Source organism: Asterias rubens, chromosome 5 (genome assembly GCF_902459465.1).
Source record: "Asterias rubens chromosome 5, eAstRub1.3, whole genome shotgun sequence".
In the NCBI taxonomy this organism is placed as follows: domain Eukaryota; kingdom Metazoa; phylum Echinodermata; class Asteroidea; order Forcipulatida; family Asteriidae; genus Asterias; species Asterias rubens.
Genome location: NC_047066.1, coordinates 6,445,254 through 6,471,135, shown reverse-complemented (window position 1 = coordinate 6,471,135; position 25,882 = coordinate 6,445,254). Strand labels below are relative to the sequence as shown.

Genomic DNA, 25,882 nt, shown 5'->3' with positions numbered 1-25,882 from the left:
CACTCATATTAATTTTTCTTTCCCCCTTCTCGTTTCAGAGATCATCCAGGCCGCTACAAAGAGATCTTGAGAATCTAGCAATGTATACTTTGACAGGGAACGTGCAATATTACCAGAGATTCTGCCTGGACAGCATGGGCAGACCGCTAGTCAACGGTAACCCACAAGTGACTGAGGGCTGGGACATTCCTGTGTATCCTAACCAAATAAGAAGTAATCAACAACCACCCAAACAAAAGTATCAACAAATTAGGGCGACTGCATTTAAAGGGTCTATGTACTTTTTCCTAACAAAAAACACAATGTCCACAGATTTACATTAAACTTACACAGTTTGAAGATTATGATAGTAGAAAGCTTCCCTTGACATTTTACTTACTGAGATGCTGTAGTTTTTGAGAAATGAGTAAAGGTAATAATTTTCGTCTCAGTTTTAGCATGTAAAAACGTATTAACCAGTTATGCTATGGTTTTGGTATAATATCATAACTGGTTAAGGGGATTTTACATGCTAAAAAAATTGTTGTCTCATGAGACCAAAATTATTTTGTGACTTGTTTTTCTCATTTCTCAAAAACTACACAACCTTAGTTAGTAATATTTGAAGGGAAGCTTTCCACTATCATTATCTTCAAACCCTATAAGTCAAATGTAAATCTGTGGACATTTTGAAAAAGTACCCAAATCCTTTTAACAAGAAATTCAAATTATTTTTTAAATGTTTTTAGTTTTTATGCAAGTTGCCAGACACACAAAGCCTGAAGGCCACTTCAAGGTGTGAGCTACTATGTTTAATTTTTGTTTCAGGGGTCGCTGCCACCTACTTTTGGGGCTGAAACAGGGTTACCCCCTTTACAGTCCATACGGATGTAGGCTTGGGTATCATCCATTAGGAGCCACCTACTCCTGGGGCTGAAACAGGGTTACCCCCTCTACAGTCCATACGGATGTAGGCTTGGGTATCATCCATTAGGAGCCACCTACTCCTGGGGCTGAAACAGGGTTACCCCCTTTACAGTCCATACGGATGTAGGCTTGGGTATCATCCATCAGAAGCCTGGGTGGTAGAGCAGAAAGCATTGCCTCCCCAACTTTACGAAGCAATCATGGTGAAGTGCAAGTCTTAATATTATTATTATTATTAAGTGTCTTGCTTAAGGACACAAGTGTCATGACCGGGACTCAAACCCACACTCTGCTGATCAAACACCAGAGCTTGAATCTGGTGCTCTTAACAGCTAGGCCATGACACGCATGAGGTTGAATTATTCTATCTTTATACAATAATTCAATTTGAAAAAAATAAATAATAATTTGAAAAAAATAATTGTGTGCATTCCTGTGTATTTTTAAATGATTTGTTTTCTTTAAAAATAATAGTCTTTAGGAACGCCCACATAAATAGGTCACTTGCTGTAAAATGTCTGGATTCCCTTCGTGACGTTGTCATTACTTAATATATTCATGAGCTAGGTTTCACTTAAAAGCATCCTTACCGGTACTTTGTAAACAAGCAAACCTTTAGTTTATTTTGGTTGTGAAGACCAAGGACTCTCAGGAAAGTGAATTTAATCGCTATTCTAGCCAAGAACCGGTTAAAGAGAATACAAAGAAGGAAGTTTAAATTCTAGATGTGGCAGGAAAACCCAAAAGAATTGTTCCAGGGAAAACCCATGCAGTCAGGTAGGGACTGAAAACCCAATCCACATTATAGTGCCCTCGGTGGGATTCAAACCGAAGGTCCTAGAGGTTGAAAGAAACACCTACACCAACCCGACCGCTTTTAAAAACAGTATTTTATCAAATACAGTATTTATTATAAAAAAACTTCCAGCAATATATACATTTTTGTTTCCTGAATAATGACCAGTTACCCAGTGATATTCCACGAGGCCTTGCCCATTGATGAGACAGAGAGACCTAACCAGCAGAGGCAGTGAGTATTGATTTTTGTTAAATTGATCCCGAAAACGCAGACCAGGAATTTTCATATATTGGACGACGAGGCCAGTTTCATGTTCATGGTTGTCAACCTCGGGCCCCTGATTGACATGGTACAATAATAATATCTCTCTTGATAGTGCGGGGTCAACTCAATTATTGAGTCTTGGACACAAGGTGCCGCTCATTGGCTAAAAATGAAGTCAGGTTGCCTTCCAACACTAAGACAAAATGCAGGCGAAATGCCCTTACAAAATAGCTGACTTCTGGGTGCCAGCCACTGTACACTATCCTAGCGTGTGATTTTAAGGCGCATTTAAATGGTGGTTTGTGTAAGTAATTTAAGGGAAACTTTGTCTGGGCATTTGATCATTTTGTCCAGGCGCTAATTTTTTTACCGGCCGTATTTGGAAATTTGGGACAGGTGCCCTGCCTTGACCGTCTGGTTCTGGTATTTGCCTTCAAGTTTTGAAAAGTTTGACTCACTTCATGTGTTTTTATCCGTTTTCACTTTGTTTTTTTGAAACAGAAAAAGAAGTAAAGCCACATGCTGGAACTGTGGACAAGAGGACCACTCACTGCGCGATTGTCCTGTTGTAAGTACATCCTTTGTCTTTTACGTCTTTTTCAGCTAAGAATTAACACTAAGTGGTATGCCAACTTATTTGTCCCGTCAGCTGTAAGGATTTTTAATGAACACTTGGAACGATGCAATAATACAGAGATCGAAATGGGTTTTTAAAATTTTATATAATAGATATTCTTAAATATTTGTGAAAAATCTTATGTAATTTTTGTAAATTTGATGTAAATGCCGAAAAGAATTTCCCATTGGGGATAAGAAAGTGAATTGATTTTGATTGATTTAACCTTCTTGGCCATTAAAATTTTAAAATCTTCTCCGTTTCCTTCTCGCCAGAGCTTGAGCACGAAGTGCTTTACCGCTCTGCAACGACATCACAATATCATTGCTTTTGCAATATTGTTATCAAATATTGATTCCTGTTTATTATACTTATGCTCTTTTTGTATCAGGGATGAAGAACAATTTTATTTTGTAATAGATATTAAATTTGCATCAGGGATAAAGAACCTAACTTTTGGTTTTACCCTTACACGAATGTGTGTTAGCACTGTTACTAGTGTTGTTTAATGCACGTAAAAGAACCCGGTGCGCCTATCGAAAAGAGGATTGATTGGCAGCATCTTACGCCTTAGCATCTTGTAAACAATTACACGGTGCTAAGAAAAAATGTGTAGGTCCCATATTTCAAAGGTAGTTCCACATACCTTGCAGGAAAATACTGAATGTTAAAGCCTTGAGCGTCACTGAGTGACGGATATGTTGGCTATATAAGAAGCCACTATTATTATTTTAACGAGTTCTGTGGAAACAAATCACAGGCTTTACTCGGGTGGGATTCGAACCCATCGGTGTAAGGGTAAAACCAAATTAATAATAATATGATTTTTATTGTCATTTGACAGCCGAGGGACCTGGTCAAGATCAGCATGGCCAAGAAGGAGTTTATGGAACAGAATGAGGGGAATGCCATGATGAATAAACGCTACCACAAAGACGAAGCCGTGGATCAACGCTTTGCAAACTTCAAACCCGGACAGCTAAGGTATGGGGCGTTATCATAGTAGTTATAGTCTGAGGTTGGAAAGTAAAAAAAAAAGTATACGTTTGGTTTTTTGAATAGTTTGATAGTTTTAATCCAATATCTAGAAATTCTAGGAGCAGGTTGTAGCCAGATTAGGTATTATGTGGGTAAAGACTTATGACCTAGTTAAAGAGTGTCATGGCCGAGTGGTTAAGAGCATTGAATTCAAGTTCTGGTGCAGTCACCAGAGTGTGGGTTCGAATCCCGGTCGTGACGCTTGTGTCCTTGAGCAAGATACTTAACTGCGATGGTAGAGGTTGATTTTGTGTATGAAAAAGCCTTATAGGCAGCGCTATACAGGCAGCTCAGGGCTGTATACCCCCCAGGGAGCTGAGAAACATTAAAGGGATGTTATTGGCCCAATGACCAGGGCACTAATATAAAGCGCATTGATACGGTTATTGGCCCAATGACCAGGGCACTATCCGGTTTTCCTCCCTCAGGAAAAAAATCAAACACTTTCGGCTGTGCTCCGTGGTCAAAATGGGTTGATGTGGCTGGCAGCTGAATGCGCCCTTGCATGCCTGCTTCTCGAACACGTTGTAGCCGCCTCCAACGCAATTCACCTCTAGCTGCGAGTAAGGACGATTAGCCTCCCAAATTATTATTATTACTATTTAAAGCGCATCGATACCGTTATTGTGAAATGCGCTATATAAGAATTTGTTGTTGTTATTTCTTCTGTGCCTCGGCTCCTTTAAGCAAACCTTTGATTAATAAGCTATTTATGATTGATTAATTGAAGTCTCTCTCCATCCATCTTTTACAGTACCTCCCTAAGAGAAGCTCTTGGGCTCGATGAGAAGCAAGTTCCTCCTTATATCTTCCAGATGAGGACTCTCGGCTACCCCCCTGGGTATATGAAGCAAGCAGAGGTGTTACAGTCAGGGCTGACAGTCTATGACGTTAAGGGGGAAGGTACGTCACAAGCCGAAGAAAATCAAGTTGTAGAAAATGAATAGTGTATGATTAAAGCTTATGATTTTATACTATAATTATTAACTCTCATCACCACAGCCTCTTTGCCATTTAACAGAACTGGACCTATCAAATCCATCCGAAAAAATGCCACAGCATAGAAAACAACCCTCTTCCACCGACCCCCTTGTCAATACCCCCCATCCTACTATTTACTATTTCCATCCTTTCCCTCCTTAAACCAGACCTTTACCTTTCTTCCACCCTGCCTTCAACCCTCCCACACCCATCAAATGTTCCGCCTCATTTGACCCACCCAAACCCCACGTCCAATCCCTCTCCATACCCTGTATGCACAACTCCTTTTCGAATTTCCTCCACCACCAATCTTTATCCGCCCTACATTCAATCCTCAGCCGGTAACGAGCCAGGAGAGATCAATCCCGCCGTTAAAGCACCTACAAAGACTAAGTACGACCCCTCCAAGCTGATAGACTACCCTGGCTTCAATGTCCCACTACCAGAGGGAGTCAGAGAGGTGAGTGCCAAAAATTACAAGTATGAACATCTGACGTCACACTTAGAGGCTCATGCAATACACTAGAGAGTTGCCTCGAGCCAATGTCAAAATAGATAAGTTGCAATCAACGCCATCTTTACGGGCCAATTGCATTTTGGTCAAGTGCTCAGTTTATTAATCAAGCCACGCTGTTTACTAACCATCAGGCAACAAGTTTTGTGAAAGTGTGCGTGCTGCATGCTGTTTTCGCACAAAACACATGGCTGTGTGTTCCGCATTGGCCGTAAAGATAGCCGATTTACGTCATGTGGGAACTATCCATATGGGCGTTGAAATGGTTAGGATGTACCGTTGATCTCCCATTCATTGTACGTACACGTTTACCTTTATAAAACATCATGTACATTTACATTGTATCCAATGATATCACTGGTTCTGTAAACCCAATACCTGTCCTTATCTATCCGGATAAGGACAGGGGACCAGTGAATCTCCAGAAACATGCTGAAAGCGCCATGTGAAATGATGCAAGAAGGTCAAAGGTGATTATGGACGTGGTCTCAACGGCAGCTCTCTGGCGTAATAGACCGATCAATTTAGCTCCGCCCCATTGCGTATTGACCAATCACAACCCATTACGCCACCAAAAGTCTGACATGTGTGCGCGTATGCTTGGCGCACGTGGCAGAGTTGTGCAGAATGGCACTGGAGAGGCTCACGTGTTCTTGCTCACACGTGCACTGTAGGCGGAGCCTAATGGATCGGTCTATTCTTAAGCCTGGAAATGTGACGCCAGATATTCAGGCCAATATTGACTGCTTTTGCTATACTTTCATCAATAGGGATTCACTTTCATGATATTGATTACTAAAGTAGAAATACAAGCCTTAGGCTATAAAAGTTTGAAAACTTAAAACCTTCTCATTGCATAATTGAATGTCACCATAACAGAAAAAAGATTGTTAATCAGAAAACCTGAACACTATAGTCCAGTGAGTGGCGTAACCAGCAAGGTGACACCCCCCCCCCAAAGAAAAAATGGATGGTTGGTTCGACAATGTCCCTCCCCCACCCACCAAATGAACAAAAAATCTAGTTATGCCACTGTTCCAATTCAGCGCAAGTAAGTAACCATGAAATTTACCTATTTTCTGTTCACAGCCAGGGGGTGTACCTCCTATGCAGGCAGGCCACAGCAAGGATGCATTCCAGTTGTTCATGACCCCACCCAGGGGGTCTGGTAGCGAGAGGAAGAGGGGGAGAGACTTCCATGAAGACCCAGAGAAGAAACGACCCAGAGTGAGCAGCTCATCCGAGATGGACATGGACGTAGTGAAAGACAGCTCAGGTAAACCCCAAACCTCCTTAATTTCATGTTCAAATTCTTCACAAATTTAATTCTCCATCTCTTTTTAATTAAAGGCAATGGACACTATTGGTAATTACTCAAAATAATTTTTAGCATAAAAACTTACTTGGTAACCAGTAATGGAGAGCTGTTGATAGCTTTTTATATTTGTCTATTGTAAAGCTGTTGTTTAGTTTCCTTTTGTGGGCTGTTCCTTGATAAGTTCTGCTTTTTGGAACGCTCCGCCCCCACATTCATATTTTTATTGACAGTACTTTTTGATGATATGTTGAAATAACCATTGCTTTGAATTTAATCTAGCCCTATGCAAACTCCCCCCTAGCTATGAAAGCCCATCAGCTCAAACAAAAATAATAATATCTGATCGGTTAAATCTCAATCCATTATTGCAGGGTTGTTTTAGCTCGACCAATTTTAGCGGTGGGCAATAAATCACCTAGGGCGAGCAAATTGACAAAATTATCCATGTTAAACGATGGGGCAGTTATTGTTGAAGTGCAATCTTCAGGCATTAATCCAGGTTTCCAAGCTGCTTGTGTTATGGGGGCCACCCATGCAAAAGTCTACCTATGTTCTTTCTCTGTAATGTTTGATACTCCTTATCATTAGCTGTGTCCAGATCAATGCACAGTAGACAATATCTTGATTGAGTGTGTATTGTTTTTTTTGTGGGGGAGGGGTTTGTATTTTGGAGGGGGTTGGTGGGCAAAAGGTTGGTAGGCAAAAGAATACTGGAAAGTAAAATGTGGACGTGATATCAAACTTAAAGACGTAGATCAGACATTTAACTACAGCTTAACTACAGTACTGACGATGTACTAAATTTGTCATAATAGTTTTGTTTGTCTTTTTGCAGGTACTCCCAGGAGAGGAGACTCTTCCTTTAAGCCACCTTTACCGCCCACTCCTGTCCCTGAGACTCCGCCCCCATTACCCACATCTACGCCCCCTATAACACCCGGCCGCACCCCTAGGTTTGTGCAGGCTGACACGCCTAGTGAGTTCCCCCCAGGCGTGGATAGCGAGACCTCTGCAGATCCAGACTCTGCAACTGTCAGCCAGTCATCGGCCAGTCAAGGCACGTCCCGTTCAGCGTCGCCCTCTATGGACGATCTGGAGTTGATGCAGAGACGTCTGGAGGAGGCCCTGATGCAGGCTGCTGAGGAAGGGAGCAGCTTGGTGTGCAACACAGAGAGTAGTAACGAGAGGTTGGTGGTCAACAACGAGGAATTTATCGTCGACTCTGTTGGGGAAGATGATGATAACACAAATAACGTGACTCTTGACGACGCTTCGCAAGCTGCCAGAGATGGATTGGAAACATCGACCTTACCTGCTGAAACCACGGTAGACGAGAACACACAAGGTGCTAGTGTACTTAGTAGTCAGACTACTGAACTAACAAATGAAATTATAGAAGACAGCTCGACCGCACAAGACGGTAGTGTTGTTGTGGACGCGGCCGAGGATAACAAATCTCAAGCGCTGTCGCTAGATACATCGACCGCAAACCCTGAATCTCCTAACGGCAATACGGAAAACCTTGAATCTACAATTCCAATGGAGGGTTATGACACAGCTGAAGCGGCCGACTTGGAAGCGGGCGAAATTGTGGACAGTGATTTGGACGCAACGCCGAACCGGTCGGGGGTGCCACATCTGAGTAAATTTGCCGTAGGGATCTCGCCCCACGAGAATGAAAATCTGTCCAAGTCAACAGGGATGCTGAAGCGCATCATGAGCGTCTTTAAGAGGAAAGACAAAGGGAAGTAGTGGTCATCTTAAAGAAGTGGATAGCTGAAAGCTTTTTTAAGTTGTGTATTATTTTTTAAATGCATGTTTTTTTGTAAAAAAGTGTGGTCTACCACTGTCGCTCGGATTGGGGGGGGGGGGAACTAAGAACAGTGTCAAGGGAGCGGAGGAATTTGTAAATTGAGAGCCGGCAAATAGAACATTCCAACTCTTTATAGCATTCGAAAATAAGTTGGCATCGATTCTTTGAAAGTAACATAGAATAGGAATTATTAGTTTTAATATTTGTTTTTATAGACTGTCTGCTCGACCTGTGTCGTTCGTGAAATTTTCGCTAAATAAAAAAAAAAATACAATTTTTATTCCCTAATTACATTTATTGTGTAGAGTGAAGTCAAGTTATTGGGTTTGTGATACGAAAATCAGTGAGTAAAATGCATTTGTGATGTCACTTTTTCTGGTGTACAATGGTTCTTGCATCAGAGTAAAAATGCTTGAATTTTGCAAACCGTATCTTGCACAAAAATACTCCTTGCAAAAACAGCATATCTTGGCTCTTACTTGTTTTTTGTACATCTGGGCTGTTTTAAGTGCGATACAATTTTGAGGTAAATTAAATGTGGCCTGTAACGTAATTGGCATTTTAGGAGAAACGTTTTTGCACTGACATGACAAACCTTATCTTATACTTTCTAAGTTGTTGTGGCTTAACTGAGAAATTGTTTCATAGAGCTTTCCCAAAATGATTTCAACACACCTCAAATTTGGGACCTAGTTTCAGACCTTTTTTTTTCTCAACTTGAATTTTGATATAAAATATGTCAAAATATCATCATTTTACCCTTGGGTGAAGAAGCTAATAAAAGATGGCAGGAGAAATTGAGGAGAAATTTATTTTGGATTATGCCATACAAATTGTTTATCAAGAGTCTTTACTTTAGTGCCCCTGTGTTTATATCTTATGAATGTTTTTTGGGGGGGTTGTTTTTATTGTTAATTATTTGTTTCATTTTATTATGATGAAATAGTTTGTACCCCATTTTAAATATGACAATTGTTTCAAAAAGTAACATTTTTAGCAATTTGTATATTTGTAGAAAAATTTTTATCACTTTGAGAATCCCGAGAAATAATGATCTGATAAACCACACATTTTACATCAAACTGTTCATATTTCTTGTACATTTATTATTCCTTTGTTAATTTATTGCTTATTGTCAAACCTTCATGTTTCCCTCACAACTCCGAAGCCCGTGGCAAAAACAGACACCCCGGCTGTGAGTGGGTAACCAGCCTTCATTTTTCAATAATAAAAATATTTGTCCTTCTGATTGGACGTAAAGCCGTTGGTCTCGTGCGTAACGCCTGTAAAATATCACAGTAACACTTATCTCTTACAGAAGGGGTTTGCCCCGGTGTTCCTGGCAGTGGCTGCTGATTTCGCCATAAACCCTTATAAAGTGCTACATGTAAATAATTGGGTCTCAGAATTCATAACCTATCTTTCTGAAATTTTTTATATACTAAGCGCCTTGAGTAACTTGTTGGTAGATACATGTACATGCGCTATATAAGACTTTGATATTATAGTTCGCTGAAGGGCATTTCAAATTAATCAGTATTTTTTCTACTAGGTACATGTATGTGTTCTAAATATGCGTTCGTTTTATTAACAAAGTACCATTTAATGGTTTACAAGATGCTGTGGTGCAATCTGACTAAAACATTGTGAAAATGACACCATGGGACCTATGGCTTTACAGCCCATCCTAAAGGGTACATTTTCATAACAACTGATGGAGCGCAAACCAGAGCATAAGCCCTTATCCTAGTTTCTTAAAAGGATCACTCTTCATTATAGATACATTCACAACAAGGGTGCACATTATAAACAATAGACTATTTATTGTCATCTTGTTGTTGTTTTTCCCCCAATTGAATACAATGGTATCAGACTGAGACTTGAAGGGAAAATATGACGAGATCGCTGGGACTGGCCGAAACACCTCTTTCTTACAAGAGCGTTGTAAGAGGACAGCAAAACAAATAAGCACAAATCAGAATTGAGGTTCAGGACTTTGGAATGTGGTCTTTACAAGCAGGGCCCAGTGCTGCTTAAGCAGAAAAATACTGCTTATCAATTTTCTGCTAAGTAGAAATAAGCAGGATACCAGTCACAAATTGTACTTGTGACATGGTAGATTGGCTGGTAACCTTGAAGTAAGGGTAGTTTGAAATTGCCTCATTTGGGTTACATATAGATAGAATACAAATTGGCTACAATGACAAAACCCTTCACTCTGAAAATTCACAAAATGGCTGCACATAACAGAATCTTAAATTTCAGGACATGGTTTGTAAGCTCTAACATTAACATGATACGGTAACGATCACTAACAATGTACCATTTGTAAATGCAAAATATAACTTTGGTTTTTGAAACCACTCAATTGTTTGTATCCTATATAAATGTTGATAAATACAACAAAACCAATCTGTAGGTAATAGTATTGCTTTTAGATATTGCCGAAAATCTGGAGTGGTGACGTCTCGCAAGAAGAATAATCCATTTTTGGAGTACTCAACCTGAGAAATGTTTTATACAGCAGAAAGTTTGATCAGATCGAAGTGTTTTTGAATCCCTCTCTCTAAAACACATTCCTTTGAAGAGAATCTTTCTCAAAATGGTGTACATTATCAAAAGCTGCAGTGCTTCTTACCAAAGTAAGTTAGCAATCAAACCCAGAGAACACTGACTTCATCCTCTGTGTGACGAGCATAAATGGCAAAATGGTGTGACATAATTATGGCAGTGGCTATAACTATTATTTCGTGAAAGACATGTTTGTGATTGTATTTATCAAGTCACGTTCATAAACTCTCCAAGGTATATATTTTATTCATGAATTTTAAAATATAACCTTTACCTTTATTGTGTTTTTGGTTTTCTTTAAAAATGGAAGCCTCTTATTTCAATGGAAGTTTCAAGATGTGTTTCTTTAAAAATGGAAGGTTCAAATAAAAGTATGTTTTTTCAAAAACCAATGTAGAAAAAAATGGATGCAGTATAAAATTCAAATTGGCAGAAAACAAATTAATTTAAACAAAAACCTTCACAGAAATTAACATTTTACGCAAAGATATCAAGAAATTACTTCCCCCAAAATAAGTTTGTAATAGAAAATAGCTTGGTTTCTTCAATATTTCAGTGCTTCACTACAGGGCTGCAATACAATTTGCATTCAGGGAACCAGACATGATGCATCAGATTGATAAAGTTACAATTGGCAGAAAAAACTTTAAAAGCAAAAACCTTTCAAAGAAATTAACATTTACACGAAGATATCAAATTCCTCCCTCTAAAACTATTAGATTGGACTGGAAAATAGCTTGGTACCCTCAATATTCCAGTGCTGCACTACAGGACAATACATTTTGCGTTCTGGGAACCAGACAAGATGCATCAGCATACCTCTAATGACATTGAATCTATTCCTAAATAATACACTCATTCTCATTGGACGATATCCTCCATTCAAGCCACTGAAGCCATCCATTCCTCCAATTGCTGCACTTGTTTCATAACGGCCTGTTTGCTGGTACCCCCAGTGCTGGTGTACTGCTCTACACTGTTTTCATAGTTCCATACACTGCTAACATCGTCCTCAAACGCAGGGCTAGAATGAAGAGATCAAATGCAGATTGTGCTGTTAGTTTTCACGAGTAGACATCCAAACCAACTTCAAAAGGAATCCTATCTCAAAATAGTTTGTACTATCAATAACTGCAGAGCTTCTCATCAAGTGAGTTTTTATGGTCTTTTCGAGCACTTGCCAAAACTCTGATAATTTTACAGCAAATCTTACCATAGTTTGCAGTGACACCATGTAGATAGATCTCCGGCATTTAGTGATTGCCATTTAAACAATTTGTTTATGAGGTAGCGCCCAACTAACCATGCCGGATGGCCACTTCAACTGGTTTGGGCTATCAACACTGATCAACTGTCACCAGGGACACATTGCCACCTACTCCTTGAGCTGAAACAGGGTTACCCCTTCACAGTCCTCAAGAATGTAGGCATGGGTATCATCCACTAGAAGCCTGATTGGTACAGCAGAATGCACTATATTCCAAACTTTTTTCAAAGCAATTATTGTTAAGTGCCTTGCTCAAGGGCACAAGTGTCGGGATCAAGATTTGAACAAACACTCTGGCAGCACCGGAGGTTGGGTCTGGTGAACTAGACTACTTGGCCAAGATATGCCTGACCTCAAGAGAAGAATTGATGGACTCCTCATTCTGGACAGTGTCCGTCGTTGAGAGACAATCTTAACGCGTCTTACACTAATTCATTAGAGTGTCCTTACCTGACCGTCTTGAGATCCTGCACAGTCAGCTGAGGTAGAGGGCATTGTTTCTTTTCAGCCAAGGCTACTACTCCACCGGACAAACCGTGGGCATCACGGAACGGAATCTAACGTCACCAAAACAACAGAAATATTAGTGGTTTTGATACCTTTTGTAGATCACGTTTTTTGGCCATGACATGAATCTCTACTCAATGAGAATGAAGATGTATGAAATGTGAAAATTTGAACTCAATTGGTCATCAAAGTTGCAGGAGAATAAAGAAAGACAAAACACCCTTGTTGAGTGAGAAAGTTATTTCAGAGGGAGCAGTTTCTCACAATGTTTTATACTATATCAACAGCTCTCCATTGTTCGTTACCAAGTCAGTTTTTAAGCTAATAATCATTTTGAGTAGTTACCAAAAGTGTGCAGTGTCTTTAGACAGCTCTATGAAAATGTTGACCAACTTATTGATTATACAATACTGGATTTGTTTTTGTTTTGGTAGACGCACTTACCCCTTTCCTGACGAGATAGTAAGCAAGATCGGTGGCTAGCATGTCAGGGCTAAGGGCAGCCTTCATTGTCTCTGGGTGAATGGTCAGAGTAGATACAACCCCTGTGGTGACTTGAAGGACACCTTAAATATAAATAAAATGTGGGATTTGAGACATTGCATGGTGAGGTATCGATATATATTTTTGGTTTGCGTTAACGCCATGTGTGTATCTCTTTGCCAAGTAGATCAACTTGTCTTGCTTTATATTCTACTACCGCGGAGTAGATTTGGGGATTCAGGAGACGTAAAAAAAAAACCCAGTGCACTCATCGTTAAAAGAAGGGATTCGCCCCTGTGTTCCTGGTCTGATCTGCAGCATAGTGTGCCACAGCACCTTGTTAAACATTACATGGTGCTTTAAAGGAATAGGTATCATACTTCAAAAACGTAGCTCCACATACGTACCTTGCAGGAAAATATAATGAGCGCTTTATACATGTGATAAAGGAATATTTGGAAGTGTCGTGGCCGAGCGGTTAAGAGCACCGAATTCAAACTCTGGTGTTTCTGATCAGCAGAGTGTGGGTTCGAATCCCCAGCCGTGACACTTGTGTCCTTAAGCAAGACACTTGGCCATTGCTTGGTCCTTTGGATGGGACGTAAAGCCATTGGTCCCATGTGTTGTGTAACGCATGTAAAAGAACCCAGTGCACTTATCGAAAAGAGAAGGGGTATGCGCCGTAGCACCTTGTAAACCCTTATATGTGCTCAATAATTTGGTCTCAGAATTCATCACTGCAATAACCTATCTTTCTGAAAGTTTGTATATACCAAGCGCCTTGAGTACCTTGTTTGGTAGATATGTGCACTATATAAGACTTTGATATTATTATATAAGAACTCAGTATTATTACTAAGTTTATTATCACTGTTTACAATGATGAGAATGTTTGTACCTGTAAGAGTGTCATATGCATCAAACAATGCCTCTTTATCTTCCTGCAAGTCTTTGTTGTATGTGCTTGGTAGACCCTTCAATGTCATCAAGAAACCTGCACACTGAAGTATAACATGGTAGACTGAATTTATTACATGTATTCATAATTTTCCATTCAATAAAACATTTGTTTCGGTATTGCCCTCACATGATAAAATACATAATTGGGTGTTTCATAATATTAACAGTTGGGGAGTTTAAAATTGGGGATGTAGTGCTTTCTGCTCTACCGGCCAGGCTTCGGACTGATGATACCCAAGCCTATCTGTATGGACTGTAAAAGGGGTAACCCTGTTTCAGTCCGAGGAGTAGGTGGCAAGGGCCTCTTGGAAAACAGAAAACAATCATTGTAGCCCACACCTTGTGTAGCACAGGCCCAGGCCTTGTGTGTCTGGCGACTTGCATAACAAAAATATGTTAAACAAAAATTAAAAAAACAGTGACAGTTTATAAACAGTAGCCAACATTATCAACAAGTCAGAAGGGCAAGACTTAGGATTGGTTGAAGCCTTGGCTTTTGTTCCCTAACCTATTGACATATGAGATATAAGACTAACCAAGACAAAGACAACAAGGCGTAAACGAACACATGTAGGTGTTTTTGTAGAGCTGTTTCTAATTTTCACTGGCTGGTCCAGATTTGGTTTTTTTTCTTAAACTGCCTTGTAGCCTTTTTTTGTAATTGTCTTTTAAATTGTTTTCTTCGGAAACCCTCTGTTGTAATGTTGTATTTTGGAAACTTTTACCCCTTTGTATCTAGCGCTTTGAGGCCTTTTTGGCAATTTGGCGCATTATAAATATCTTTTTATTATATTATTATTATTATTATTATTATTATTATTATTATTATTATTATTATTATTGTTATTATTATTACCAACAATATACAAAAAAAGCGAGCCATCACTGAATTGACTCATACTATTAATTTACATCAGGGACGAGAATACTTTTTTAGTTTACCCTCGAACCGAAAAGTAACGAGACTGAATTGGTAATCTCACTCTTGTATCACAGTCTTTAACACTGCAGTGAATTATTTCCCTTGAATAGCAGAGCAAATTGCTACATAAAATGTATAAAGCCCGGTTCATACTTCCTGCGAATGCAAATGCAAAGCGATTTTGACGTGAATTTGACGTCACAAAGTATGAACCGGGCTTGAGTTGTTACTAAAAAATCACCATTTGCTACTCAATGTTCAGCATTCAATAAGCACAAAACAATTTCAGTCTAATTATTTGCTATGCAAAAAATGCTGGCAGAAACCATTCCCTGCACTGTATACACCCTGAAAAAGGTCACACGCGAAGATAGCGCACTCTACAGAATTTTGCACTCTCATCAATCCACCTTGCCAAAGACGCGTCCACTCTTGCCCCGAATCAGTTCCAAGCTGTCAGCATTTTTCTTCTGCGGCATCAAGCTGCTGCCAGTACTAGGCACAAGAAGAAAAAAAGAAGAAAAAAACTAAACCACAAGCTTTTCCCAAAAGACGAGCAGAGTATACTGGTCAAAATGTCAAGACCACACCGGGGTTTTTTCAGAGCCAGCACTCCCACAAAAGAGATTTAATACATGGTTGTACCTGTAAGTTTACTATTTGTATTTGTTTATAGTTAGTAATTCTTAAAGACAGTGGACACTATTGGTAATTGTCAAAGACCAGTCTTCTCACTTGATGTATCTCATCATATGCATGAAATAACAAACCTGTGAAAATTTGAGCTCAATCGATCATCGAAGTTGCGAGATAATAATGAAAGAAAAAAACACCCTTGTCACAAAAAGTTCTGTGCTTTCTGTTGCTTGATTTCGAGACCTCAAATTCTAAACTTGAGGTCTCAAAATCAAATTCGAGGAAAATTACTTCTTTCTCAAAAACTACGTCACATCAGAGGAAGCCGTTTCTCACAATGTTTTATACTATCAACCTCTCCCCATTACTCGTCACCAAGTAAGGTTTTATGCTAATAATTATTTTGAGTAAATACCAATAGTGTCCACTGCCTTTAAACCACAATTGACAGCTTCAAGGTATGGTACCACATCAACAGTTCTGCTTTTAAGCAACTCTGACTGCATCTAAATTAGTGGCTATGGCTTGATTGTCGCATACATTCATTGAAGCAAAGGATGACCATGGCTATACTTCACAGCACTGCTTACCGTAAGCAAGGAATCTGAATTTACAGAGGCAGAGAATTCTGCACTAATGTCAAGGGTAATTTACGGGTTAGTAGGGAATGTTTGCTTGTGCGCATGTATACTCCCTTTTACTAGGCATTCTTCGCTTACACAGCTAGCGAAGAAATTTTTCGCTTGCACAGTATGCGGAGAATGGTGATCGAGAGTGCAGAATTTGGCAGTAAGCAGAGCCATGAAATTGGGCCCTGTGCCCAATTTCCTAAAGCCTGTAGGCACACAAATTTGCTTAGCATGAAATTTCTTCTGTGATAAAAACAAGATTACCATCCAAATTTGAATTTGTTGCAAATTGCTTGTTAATGGCATTCAGCTGTTGTTTGTTTATCCTGAAAATTACGTGGAAATTTGGTTCGTAATCCTGTTTTTATTAAGGAAGAAATTTCATGCTAAGCAAATTTTTGTGCTTACAGGCTTTATGAAATTGGGCCCAGGTGCGTTGGGTCAATAGAAAAGAAACAAGATTGGTAAGTAAAATTGGGGAGGTAGTGCTTTCTCCTCTACCGGCCAGACTTTGGATTGATGATACCCAAGCCTACATCCGTATGGACTGTAAAAGGGGGTAACCCTGTTTCAGCCCTAGGAGTAGGTGGCAACGGCCTCTGGAAAAAAATATAGTTGTGTCTGGCAACTTGCATTAAAAAAAAAAAAAAAAAAAAAAAAAAAAGATGAGTCAACCTCACCAACCTATAGGCATCAGCAACTTGAGTGAATCCGTACTCCTTGGTGCTGTACAGCAATAAATCCTCCGCTAGTTTACTCAGATGAATCATGATCATGGTGGACCAGAAGAGAAACTCAGCAATGTAGTCTCGTCCAGCGGTGCAGTCCAGACTATTGCCCCCGGTAGCCGCAAATCTTAGCTCTTGTTATTATTGGCAAGTATAAGAACATATTTCTAGTAATGCAAAACATAGTTAAAGGGAAGGCACACGTTTGGTAATTACTCCAAAAAAATATTAACTTAAAAACTGACGTTGTAACGAGCATTGGAGAGCTGTTGATAGTATAAAATATTGTGAGAAACGGCTCCCTCTGAAGTAGCATAGATTTTGAGAAAGTGGTTATTTCTCACTAAAATAATAAAAGACTTTTAGCTAGAAGTCTTTTATTCCTATCTTAAAGCACACAAATTCGTCCAACAAGGCTGTTTTTCTCTCATCATTTTCTCGCAACTGCGATGACCAATTTAGCTCAAATTTTCACAGGCTTGTTATTTTATGTTTATGTTGGGATACAACAAGTGAGAAGACTAGTCTTTAAAAACTACCAAACGTGTACATTCCCTTTAATGGCCTGACGTTTTTACCCATGCAGAGTCTTTCTCAACGGCTAAATGACAACACAACGCAACACGCAAACAAATGTTAACATGGGTATAATGTCCCATCTGAGGGACACATCAATCATGGCAAAGTGTTTTGCTCAAGGACACAAGTGCCACAACCAAGACCCGGCAGAGTATGAGTTCATGTCCCGGTCGTCGCACTTGTGTCCTTGATCAAGATACTTGACCATAATTGCTTTGTTGTTTGGATAAAACTTTAAACCATAGGTCCTGAGTGCTAGAATTGGTAGTGCTTGTAAAATAACCAAGAAGGTTTATCTTGGAACAGTAGGAGTTAACCCCAGTGTTTCTGGTTCACACATCAAGCACTCACTGTTTTGTAATTCAGCCAGTAGGCTGCCATGAGCAGTTTTTTAATAAACCAAAATAATAATAATAATAATAATAACAATAAAATAGTGATTTAGTTCATTTGGGGCAGAAGTCCCTGGCTGCTGTTTGTCTTTTGTATTTCCACATATTCCTTCGTTTTCGTAATTCTTAGTCTGATCATCTTATTGTATTGGTTTTTTTTAAAGCATGAATAAATAAAATTACACAGATGTTCGGAAAATCAGAACTGGCACACACTATTTAACAAGTGTGTGTCTTCTTTCTCAAAGAAATATTTACTCAATTCCCTCCAAGCGTCTCACCTTGTGTCAGAAATTCTCTGTCCACGTTGAACGGATTACCGGCAAGCGCACCGCTGAAGAAAAAAGAAAAAAATGAACTTGACTAGTTTGCACTTTAAAGCCATTAGACACTTTCGGAACAGAAAAATAATTAAAAGTTCACAGATTTACAAATAACTTACAGGGTTTACAGAAGGTAATGGTGAAAGACTTCTCGTGAAATACATGTCCATGAAATGGTTTACTTTTTGAGAAAACATTAAAACAATATCAATTCTCGATATCTAGATTTATTTTAAACACATGTCATATGACACGGCGAAACGTGCGGAAACAAGGGTAGGTTTTTCCGTTATTTTCTCCCGACTCCGACGACCAATTGAGCCTAAATTTTGAGCCTAGGTTTGTTATTTTATATATAAGTTGTGATACACGGGCCTTGGACAATACTGTTTACCGAAAGTGTCCAATGGCTTTAACAAACCTCCTGGTACAAAACTTGGCTTTGAAAGTGAATTTTTTGGTTCGTTGAAATAATTTTGGTTTTAAAGATTTGTATTTGTCTCATCTGAGAGGTGGTTTTCATAACCAGAAAGATATAATAATATTTTATTCTTTGTATTTCACCCATACTCAATGTGTATTAAAGACATTGGACACTATTGGTAATTGTCTAAGACCAGTATTCTCACTTGGCGTATCTCAACATATGCATAAAATAACATTTCGAGACCTCAAATTCTAAATGTGAGGTCGCGAAATCAAATTCGTGGAAAACTACTTCTTTCTCAAAAACTACGTCACTTCAGAGGGAGCCGTTTCTCACAATGTTTTATACTATCAACCTCTCCCCATTACTCGTTACCAAGTAAGGTTTTATGCTAATAGTTATTTTGAGTAATTACCAATAGTGTCCACTGCCTTTTAAGCACTATGTACTTTCCCAGTAAAAAATCCACAGGAATATCACTGTGATAGGATTCAAACCCACAACATTTGCCATTCTGGAGCAGACGTCTTACCACTAGACCACCATTTGCCCGATAGTTAGAGGCAGTTTGAATCCTATATTTTAGCAGTGAGTACCACAACAATTTAATAGGGCAGTCAGGTTGGCTCAGTGAGTTCTGTCCCTGCCTTTCAACTCTGTGGACCCCGGTTCGATTCTCGGAATGGAGCCTCGCATGTAAATTGGGTTTTTCAATCCTATATTTTGAATCCTATATTTTAGCAGCGCGTACCACCAAAATTGAATAGGTTGGGTCAGTGGGATCTGTCACTACCTTTCACTTCTGTTGACATCAGTGTGACTGCCGGACCTAAGCCTTGTATGTGGATTGGCTTTTTTAGTCCCTATCTATGACTGCGCAAGTTTTCCCTATAGGGGTTTTCCTCTCAAAAACAAAAAGTGGGTGTGATGTTTCCATAAAAATAGGATGCTTTGCCGACTATATAATTCAGATTCAGATTCAGAATAGATGTGGATATTATTAATAATAATGAACATAAAAATCACAGTGAATGCATAATCATTAATAAGAAGGGAAGTTGACTCACCAGCCTAGAGGGTTAACATTTACTCTAGCAGTGAGCTGATCCAGCCTTTGGGCATCTCTCTGAAACATCCAGGCATAGCTAGAAATTAAACAGACCGAACAAACCAGGCTAGGTGATATGCATATTGAGCAATCAATGTTTAGAGTGGTGTAGTAATTGCATTGAAGCATAGGCTGCCCTTAGGAACAGTTAAAGCCGTAGCCATAGTCCCCAATTTGGACATGGCAAAAGATGAAATTAGTCTGGTCCCTTTAAAAAAGCGAGAATTAGAGCTGTCATTGTAGCCCTGTGGACACTAGAAACCTGACCAATATGGTAAGATAGGACCTTGCATCTTGCATGAATTTGATAAGCAATATCATCCATATTTAATTATTAGCAATCCTATATCGATCAATATGAAAGTACCTGAGTAGCCAATGACTCCATCTTATTGGCTGAGCTCTCTGTGATTGAAAAGTAAACAAAGAATAAATGGATTGTTAGAAAGAATTTCCCTAATACAGGAAACAGGACAAAGATATAACAGGAAAAAGATATGGGTTATTGGATTGCAAATTATTTATTTTTATTTTTATTTTTATTTTTATATTGAGCTGGTCTGCTATTGTAATTGCCTGCAAAGGATGATTAAAGTTTTTTTATTTGAATTGAATTGAATTGAATTGAAATAACCCAGTCAATTGAACCATCCTATACAGCACTACCACCTAAAATATACAGTCGAGTTATCACTTTTTGCAGGAATAACCTTGCCATCAGGAGTGTACAATTCCTAGCATACATCAGTGTACCATAGGTCAAAACTAAATCATGTTGTTGTTTATCACTGATGGAAGAAGTAATTTCACCGGTTAGATTATTCTAGCTGTAATTATTTCATCTTATAACAGCATGCAAACCATAACATTTTCCTTTGTGCCGGTAACTCCTCGAGTCGAGCTACGTCTCGTAGCCTTAGATCTCAAGGGTCTTTCTCAAGATCATCGCTGTTCCCAAACGTTCTGACTTTTGTAACAGATCTATCCTCACATTATTGTCCCTTAATTCATCTAGATGTTTCCCCAGTGCTTTGTGTATGGTGCCAAGTGCTCCAACCACCACAGGGGACTACTTTCACTTTCACTTGCCAAATCTTACGAAGTTCACTGACCAGGTCTTGGTACATTATTACCTGTAAATGTGTGTACCCGGGCATCAGGACGTCAATCTCCCTAGAGTGATTTTAAAAAAATAGTACAGTATTCATCAGGTTTGTTACACAACATACATTCAAACGCAGTGCATCATTCATCAGGGCCCAATTTTGTGGCACAGCTTTCCGCGAGACTTGGATGCTTTCGGCCCATAGAATAGATGTGGTAAGCACAGAATTCCACGATAAGCACTACCGTGACATTGGATCCAGTTTGGAGTCCGGCTGAGTTGTGCCAACCTTTAAACCCCCTTACAGCAATAGTTCTCCTGCAAGTACAGCCATGATTAAATCTCTCTTGGGAAGAGTGTATTCTCTGAAAAGAGGTGTTCTCAACATTTCGAACAGTACACTCTGCTCATCTTAAGGAGAAGGCATTGTGAGATAACTCATATTAAGATGAATCTCAGTGCATATTGGAATCGAGCCCAGCAAGACATTAGGTACAACCCCCTTTTTAACTGTTTCACGTCCTGATCACTAAAGAATAGCTTAAATCACTTCAGACAAATATTTCTAAAGCAAAACTTACGATCACAAGGCCACATAGTTTTCAGAATGGAAAAGAAGATGCTATTGTGACCTGGTTTTTTGGGGGTCACCATTTGCCCCCCAAAACAGTAAACACTTATAGTGTCCATAATGATCAATTTATCACTAAAATAAATGATGAGCGCATCGCAAATTGCTTTCCAACCAAAAGGACCTATGGTATAAATGCAAAATATTGTTAATGGTCTGAAGTTTTGAACCTAGCAGAGTCTTTCTTGAAGGCTAAAATAAAGGGTGTATGAAAGGGTTAAATCTTACATCTTGGCGCGATTGACAATAACCTTGATGAGGTCCAACAGGTGACCACGTAGTGGGACGATCTCATCCCTCAGCCAGATACGCATGTCCATAGCACACTGTATAGGAGAGATCGTGAAAACAACCTTTAGCCTTGAACACTTACTATTGTATAGATTGAAAAAAGATAAACAAATGACAACTTAATTAGCTCACAAAGGGGAGTATTGAACTCTAAATTGGCTTCTTTCAGTCATCAATCTGAGCAATTTCAATGTAAAAGTCAAAATCAAATGAAAATGTTATTTCAGAACTAATGTTTTACAAGCCATTTGACAATTATTTCTTTAATGACTTGCAGGGCCCAAATTTAGGAACAAAGTCCCCAAGACCGCAGGGCTTGTAGATGTAAAGGTCACAATTTTTTACTGGACAAGGAATGTTTTCACAAGACTAGAACCAAAACAATTTTTAAAAACCTGCAATACATGTCTTTACAGGCCTTCAACTTCGCTTAGCAATTTCCCTCTGGTAATGAGCACCTCTATCAGGAAAATGTAAGAGCAACTATAAATATAAATATTAATAGTAAACTTGCCGGTACAACCATGGGTAAAAACTCTTTTGAAGGAGTGGTGGCTCTGAAAAGAGCCAGTTTAGTCTCGACGTTTCGAACAGTATACTCTGCTCGTCTTCAGGAGAATGCTGGACTACTGGAGGTGGTGGAGCTTGTATGGCTGTCGGGATGCACTTTTGGGCGGGAAAGTTCTTACCCATGGTTGTACCTGGCAAGTTTACTATTAGTATTAATATTTATATTTATAGTTGCTCTTATTCTCCACACCATGCCAAAGCTTCAAACACTATTTAGGAAAAAGTAAATTTGTATCGGAACTTTGCAAAGGGCACCACAGCAAAAGCACAGGGCACCACAGCAAGGGGGACTTCAGGGACACCAGTAGGCAGCAGACTTACCACCTAAATCCATTACGTAACCAATGGATATTGGACCTGGTAAGTCTGCTGCCACCTAGCACTCCAAAGTCTCCAATCTCGCTATAGGTGCTGTGGGTTATTTCAAGGGCCTTGCTTTATAAACGAAGGTCTTTATTTCACCTGATCATTTCTGCTCCTTCCTGTGTGCAGTTTCCCAGCCGCTGTGCCGATAAGTTCTTTCAAGCGTCGCTCGTTAGCGGTATGGATGTCCTCATCAACGGCTGGGATGATCTTGAATGTCCCTGTGCGCCATTCCTCAGAAATCTTAAGATAAAAACTCATAATAATTACTTAAAGGGAAAGCATACATTTTGGTCACCACTCTTAAAATAATGGCATTAAAAAGGCTACAAAGCCCACAGCAGCTTTCGATAGTATAAAGCATTATGAGAAACATTTCACTTCAAAGTAATGTGGATACAGGGAAAAATAGAGTTGTTCAGATTGCGTATTCCTATTTAGGGATTATTTTTCCTGCATGGACATACTCGCATCGGATTTTCAGTAACACCTCAAAAATGCAACCACCTTTTGAAATGAAGTTTTCACATTTGGGTTTTATTACATACATCTACATGTACATACATTTAGGTAGGATAGTAGGGTCCGGGTACTTTTTGTAAGACACACTTTTTTGTAAGACAATGTCCACCGACAGATTGACACTTAACTCACACAGTTTGAAGATAATGATGGTAGAAAGCTTCCCTTAAAATATTACTTGCCGATGTGCTATAGTTTTTGAGAAATGAGTAGGCCTACAACATAAAACTGTTCATAAAACTCAAAGGTTAAATTTGCCTTTAATGTTGGAAAACAAATAAACTCGACTCGTTACCTTTACCAGTCCGCCATCAATAGCCTCCATCTCCTCCTTGGTGACGAGACCCACTTTCTCTATTGCTTTGACGTACGCTCTGCTGCCCTCTATGTCAGCCTGAGCCATACGCTTATCAAAGCCAATGGAAGCATTGAATTTCTCCATGATCGGATCGGTGGATCCGGTGAAGCGTCCACCCCAAAGTTTCCCTGTCTGTGAAATCAGAAAGCAACCATAAGAAATATTATTGACTTCATTTGTGATGAGTGAAAGTTAGTAGCCCTAAACTCCTTTCGTGTATGTAGTGTACAAAACAAAAGGAATCCGTGATTTAAGGCTAAGTGAATGAACCCTCCTCAAGCTGTGGGCTGGCCCCAGAGAGATGAGCAGCTTCAGTAAAGCAAGTTTGGCTACAGTCAGTAGATAGCAGTAGGCTGCATCAACAACGTTTCACATAAACAGGATTTGGTGGCACCCCACCCCCATTCACGACCCTTCCCCCCTTCCATCCTCTTGTACTCCTCCCCCTATGAGGTAAAAATAAATGCACACATGAAAGGTTGCTCCATGCCCCTTCCTCCCCAACATGCCCAAAGAGAAAGTGTGGTCAATGGTCAAACCGTGGAGGTAGGTTGCGATAATCCCATTCCTGAAAATGTGACTGTCATGTCAGTGTCATCAGGAGGAAGAGGATAGAAGAGTCACTCTCTACTCCTAGAACTATGAGGTTCGTTCCGCTATCATCTTTGGAGAGGATATTAGAACGAACTTCATAGGAGTACTCACTATTCATCTCCATATAAATACATAAGCCTGTCTGGCCCCTGTTATGACTTATGCCTTTTATGGCTCTCTTTTATCATTAGTCTTTTCATATAGACTAGACTGCTGAGCAAGGTTTTTTTCAAAGTCGCCATGACAAGACCATTGTTAAAAATAAAAGAGAGTCATCAACACTACAGCACAACAATTTCAAACAAGGTGGGCTACATCTCCATGGTCAAGCATAACAATTCAGATTTCTTGGAATTGGCCTGACACTGACTGAGTGACACTGACAGACAAGACAGAAGTACTTTTGCATGCCCTTCTCCCTGTGGTTTTCTCCTCCATCATGCCCATGCATGGAGGTATAAATATTAATTATGTTATTCTTACCAGCTTACTCTTGTGACAAGCGAATGCAATATAAACTAAAATATTTAAAATCATACCTTCTCCATATCTCTAAAACTGAAACTGCAGTGCTTGCAGAAACCAGAAATGTGTCAGTACAGCCTTTTCTCTGCTCAGTGTTATTTATGAGAGGTGTTCGAAGACACCCACCGCCCTTCAACAAGCAAGTCGAATAAGTCAACTCAACCGTTTTTCAACGTGTGTGACTGTGATTTTGATTGTTGAACTGAAGCACTCCGCCGCAAAATACAAATAAATTGACAAACGGCAGGGTAGTTCACTCATTGACCGTGACTGGCTCTGTGCAGTTTTACCTGAGGCTGCATAAATCACACATAAACAGACTCGCAGTGCTGTTAATTATAAAAAAAAAATCATAAACCATTCGAGCGAGTTGAATTGAATGACAGAATTACTTCTTCAGCAAAGCAATTAAGCAAAGCAGAAAGTGTCGTCTGCTAATTTGTTATAGCGCCCTCTACTTTTGATCCTGTAAACTATGGCGGGCCTTTTCGAAACCACGGCTTTGGCTAAGTTACGACTTCGAGCCATCTTTGTTAGCCTGCTGTAAAGTACAATATACTCCATTGACGCCGTAGGATAATTCTCACCTCATACGACTCAAGAGGAACCAAAATATTTGGTTACATATTGAATGGGGGGGGGGGGGTAGCATGCCTGCCAATCTGTCATCATTGCTCAAAACTTGACACAAGAATTATTAGGCCTACTCAAAATAATTGTTAGTATACAACTTATAGTTGGTAACAAGCAATGGAGAGAGCTGTTTTGTAATTGTGGGGGCATCTGCCACACGAATTAGTGTATAACACAAAGGTGTGTTTTCTTTCATTATCAGGCTCGTGCACTGCGATGACCAAGAGTCAAACTGTTCACAGGTTTGTTATGCCATGGAGGAATAATTTATTCCTCCATGGTTATGCATAAGTGAGAATACTTGTAATTGTGCATGCAGTCGACGGCACCCATCCCGGGCCCACCAAGCCAAATCGAGTCGGAGTAGTTCACTGTGTAATTCGCCATTGGAAAGTGCTCATTATACAACAATATATTTTGTTGTATAAGTTCCCTGTCAAATAGTTTTATCTGCTGCTTGCCCTAACTGCCAGGGACCGCACACCAGCAATCAAGGAATCTAAATTACT

The 25,882-nt window shown here is 39.5% G+C and overlaps 2 protein-coding genes across 2 annotated transcripts; one reads left to right on the top strand and one right to left on the bottom strand.

Moving 5' to 3' along the window:
* The first annotated feature begins 40 nt into the window (after positions 1-40).
* On the top strand, positions 41-10,496 carry LOC117290212 (zinc finger CCHC domain-containing protein 8-like). The gene is made up of 8 exons (XM_033771471.1): positions 41-193; positions 1,871-1,936; positions 2,471-2,537; positions 3,430-3,569; positions 4,378-4,526; positions 4,943-5,064; positions 6,208-6,394; positions 7,272-10,496. Exons 1-8 carry the CDS (start codon positions 81-83, stop codon positions 8,186-8,188), a joined length of 1,761 nt encoding a protein of 586 aa, XP_033627362.1. The 5' UTR covers positions 41-80; the 3' UTR covers positions 8,189-10,496.
* On the bottom strand, positions 10,459-25,139 carry LOC117290213 (argininosuccinate lyase-like). Its single transcript, XM_033771472.1, has 14 exons — positions 24,755-25,139; positions 23,559-23,753; positions 22,841-22,984; positions 21,746-21,843; positions 20,915-20,954; positions 20,149-20,186; positions 19,741-19,818; positions 18,205-18,257; positions 16,909-17,086; positions 15,370-15,454; positions 13,976-14,078; positions 13,039-13,160; positions 12,538-12,644; positions 10,459-11,844 (listed from the first exon to the last, which is right to left on the bottom strand). The coding sequence occupies exons 1-14, from the start codon at positions 24,761-24,763 to the stop codon at positions 11,703-11,705; spliced, it is 1,392 nt and encodes a 463-aa protein (XP_033627363.1). The 5' UTR covers positions 24,764-25,139; the 3' UTR covers positions 10,459-11,702.
* Between the last annotated feature and the right edge of the window lie 743 nt (positions 25,140-25,882).